The sequence below is a fragment of the Chiloscyllium plagiosum genome, chromosome 24 (genome assembly GCF_004010195.1).
Source record: "Chiloscyllium plagiosum isolate BGI_BamShark_2017 chromosome 24, ASM401019v2, whole genome shotgun sequence".
Lineage (NCBI taxonomy): Eukaryota > Metazoa > Chordata > Chondrichthyes > Orectolobiformes > Hemiscylliidae > Chiloscyllium > Chiloscyllium plagiosum.
The window spans coordinates 2,802,972-2,806,377 of record NC_057733.1 but is presented as its reverse complement, the minus strand read 5'-3'; the positions used below and the strand labels follow the sequence as shown (position 1 = coordinate 2,806,377).

Genomic DNA, 3,406 nt, shown 5'->3' with positions numbered 1-3,406 from the left:
AATTTACTTGGTGCCGTTCCTGCCACTTTTGGTTGCAAGTTTTGTAGTGGCCGGTAAATTGAGTCTAGGTCAATGCGTTTATTGATGAAGTCCATGGATGAGCGCCATGCTGCTAGAAATTCTCTGGCTGTCCTCTGTTTAGCTTGTCCTGTGATCGTTGTGTTGTCCCAGTTGAATAAATGGTGGAATAGTAATGATTTGTTGGAATATCATCATGTAGTCCTATTCTCACTGTAATAAAGTATCATAACATTGTAGAATATTAATGCTATTGGAATAATTTCCCTGTAATAGAATGCTATAATTGTGTTGACATATCACCGTGATGTTATATTCTTACTGTTGTAGAATTTTGTGGTGCTGGAGCATTGTGTTGGAGTACTAACACAGTTTTGAAGTATTAACACCATTAACATATTGTGCTGTCGTATTGGTACAGTTCATGGAATAGTGGAGATTGATTACCAGTGCCCATCTGAGTGTGATGGAGTTGTACTGTGTTGTTGTAGTCTCACTGTTGTAGAACATTTTCAATGTGGTAGGATATTATCACTGAGGGAACATAGAATTTGGGAATAGGTTTAAGCCATTTGGCATTTAGATTTACTTCATCATTTAGTAAGATCATGGATTATCTCTGATTGTGGCCTGAGTTTCATTTTTCCTGTGTGCACCCCATAACTCTTGTCTCCCTTGTCAATCAAAAATCTATCAAACTCAACCTTGAATAAAATACCTTTTTTGTTATGATCAAGATATATCCTTTAAAATATGGCAAATTGGCTAACTGAGCTACTATGCAGAATTAAACAATATTCCCTTAATCTCAAAATACACAACACTATACAGACAACATATCAAAAGTATGAATGCAGAAGATAGAATAGGTTAACTTTTCACAGTTTCTTCAATGAGATCAAATTGTTGACAATCACAGAATGATGGAAGATCCTCTGACTAGATTTCAGATCTGTGAACTCTGATATTTGAAATTATATCGGGTGTTGCCCGGTTACCACCCTTGGCAACAGTTATTGGCTTGGCACAAAGAGAAAGAAAGTCAAATCTGCATCATCTAACCACCAACTTTATTTTTTTTTGTTAAAACAGACATGATATTCATACAAGACTATAATCTATGTGCGCAGCCACCATGTTTCTCTGACGTTCCCTGATCAGTCAAGGAATTTAAAGACTAATACTCGAGAAAAGAGTTCATGCTGGCCAGGCGATCTCTCAAGGTCATGATATAGTCTCTACGCTTCCAAACATAGAGTCCTTAACTTCAGTAAAGGTTGATCTCCTGAGTTTTCACTGCTGGAATGCCCAAAATCCTCCACTTTTATCCATTTCCTTTTCTTCCTGCATGTGGTGTCTTTTCCTCATTGGTTCTAGTTGTTCTGGTGAGCCTGTGTCTTTTTGTTACTGGTTCTGGCCCAAGGACACTGATAACATTGCCTCGTTACTCTTCCACCAAATAAGATTTATGCCCCCTGTCATTCCTCTGAGCTGACCTGGCTTGAACTGGTTCTGGCCAGCACAAGACAATGGCTGGGGCTTGGGTAACTTAGTTCACAAACTGTTGTTTTAATGTGTGAAAATCCCTTGCCCAATACAGGTTTCACAAATAATTCACTGAACATTCTTTCAGTTGGTTTCACTTTGATTCTTACTAAGAGACAGAGAGAGCGAGCCAGAGCTAGAGAACTCTTCCCTGTAAGCTTCTCCAACTGCCCACATCTAGGTCTGTAAAAACACACGCAAACTTCAATCCAGTTGTTGCTGGATAATGAACAGCACAGTTAGTATTCCTGATGAAGGGCTTTTGCCCGAAATGTCGATTTTCCTGCTCCTCGGATGCTGCTTGACCTGCTGTGCTTTTCCAGCGCTTCACTCTCGAATCTAACCTCCAACATCTGCAGTCCTCACTTTCGCTTAGCACAGTTCATAAGGCATTTCCAAATCTGTTCGTCCAGCAATTAAGGGCCATTAAATCTATCTCTACCACTTAAAAGCTTTACCGGACTATTCTCCCAAAAATCCTTGCAAATAATCAACAGTCCTCTTTTAATCTTTTGACCTTCAAAGAAATCAATGAAACACCTCCTTCAACCAAAGAATATCCAAATAGTTCTTCATAACTTCAGTTCCTCCAGTTTCTCATAGTCTATAAATATATCTGTGTCTAACATGTCTGCCCTAATTCTAGCCTTCCTCACAAGAGGAAGCATCCTTCCAGTATTCAACTGTCAAGTCTCCTCAGGATCTTGTACGTTTCAATAAGATCACCCCTTATATTTTGAACTCCAAATGAATTGGGCCTAGCCTGTTCAACCTTTCTTCAAGATAAACCCCTTTGTGCCAGAAATTACTCAAACGAACCTTCTCTGAATGGTTTTCAAAGCGATTTTCAAATCAAAGCAGTCACCGGGTTGTGAATGGGTTCCGTTCCTGTGTCTGTTTGCAAGTCGATTCAGAACACAATGCAGGATTGTAATTCATAAGTACAGGAAACAATCATACGTAGGATGTTTAAAATTGCATCCCCATATAGGATCAAGTTTGTAAACATGGGTATTGGTAAGCCAGATATTTGCAAATTGGGGACCCCCTGTATAGCTCTCTCCAAAAGAGAAAGGGGCGGGAAATTCATAAGGGATTTGGGAGAAAACTTTTTCACTCACCAAGTGGTGGGAATCTGGAATGCAGTGCCTGAGAAGATAGTGAAGGCCAGAAACCTTACAACCTTTAAAAAAAATTGGATGAGCTCTTCAAATATCATAGCATTCAAGGATATGGGATAAGTGTAGGAAATTGGGATTAGCGCACTTCTAATAGTGGTTATATTGGTGCAGACTTGATGGGCTGAAGGGTCTTTTCTGCACTCTATGAAATGAGGACTCCATAACTGTATGCACTATTCCAGATGTTGTCTCACCAAAGCTCTGTACAGCTGCAATAAAATTTCCCTGCTTTTATGTTCCCTTCCCAACAATAAATGTCCGTGTATAATTTGTCTTTCTCATCATTTGCTGTACTTGCATACCACTGTTGTGTGATTCATGTTCCAGAGCATCCAGATCCTTTTGTACTCTAGAGTTCTGCAATTTAAATCGTATCCACTTTATTTTCTGTATTTATAACCCACTTCTTTGAGCAAGGTCTCCATTATCATTGCATATTTTCACAGTTATTAGATTAGATTAGATTAGATTACTTACAGTGTGGAAACAGGCCCTTCGGCCCAACAAGTCCACACCGACCCACCGAAGCGCAACCCACCCATACCCCTACATTTACCCCTTACCTAACACTACAGGCAATTTAGCATGGCCAATTCACCTGACCTGCACATCTTTGGACTGTGGGAGGAAACCGGAGCACCCGGAGGAAACCCACGCAGACA

General features: G+C 39.9%; 1 protein-coding gene across 1 annotated transcript in view; it reads left to right on the top strand.

The window, feature by feature from the left end:
• The first annotated feature begins 1,202 nt into the window (after positions 1 to 1,202).
• The window catches only part of unc13d (unc-13 homolog D (C. elegans)), a 155,992-nt gene continuing 153,788 nt past the window's right edge, over positions 1,203 to 3,406 (top strand). The window contains exon 1 of the mRNA XM_043715210.1: positions 1,203 to 1,241. Coding sequence (XP_043571145.1) covers positions 1,218 to 1,241 — 24 coding nt within the window. The 5' untranslated portion in view covers positions 1,203 to 1,217. The remainder of the gene's footprint in view (positions 1,242 to 3,406) is intronic.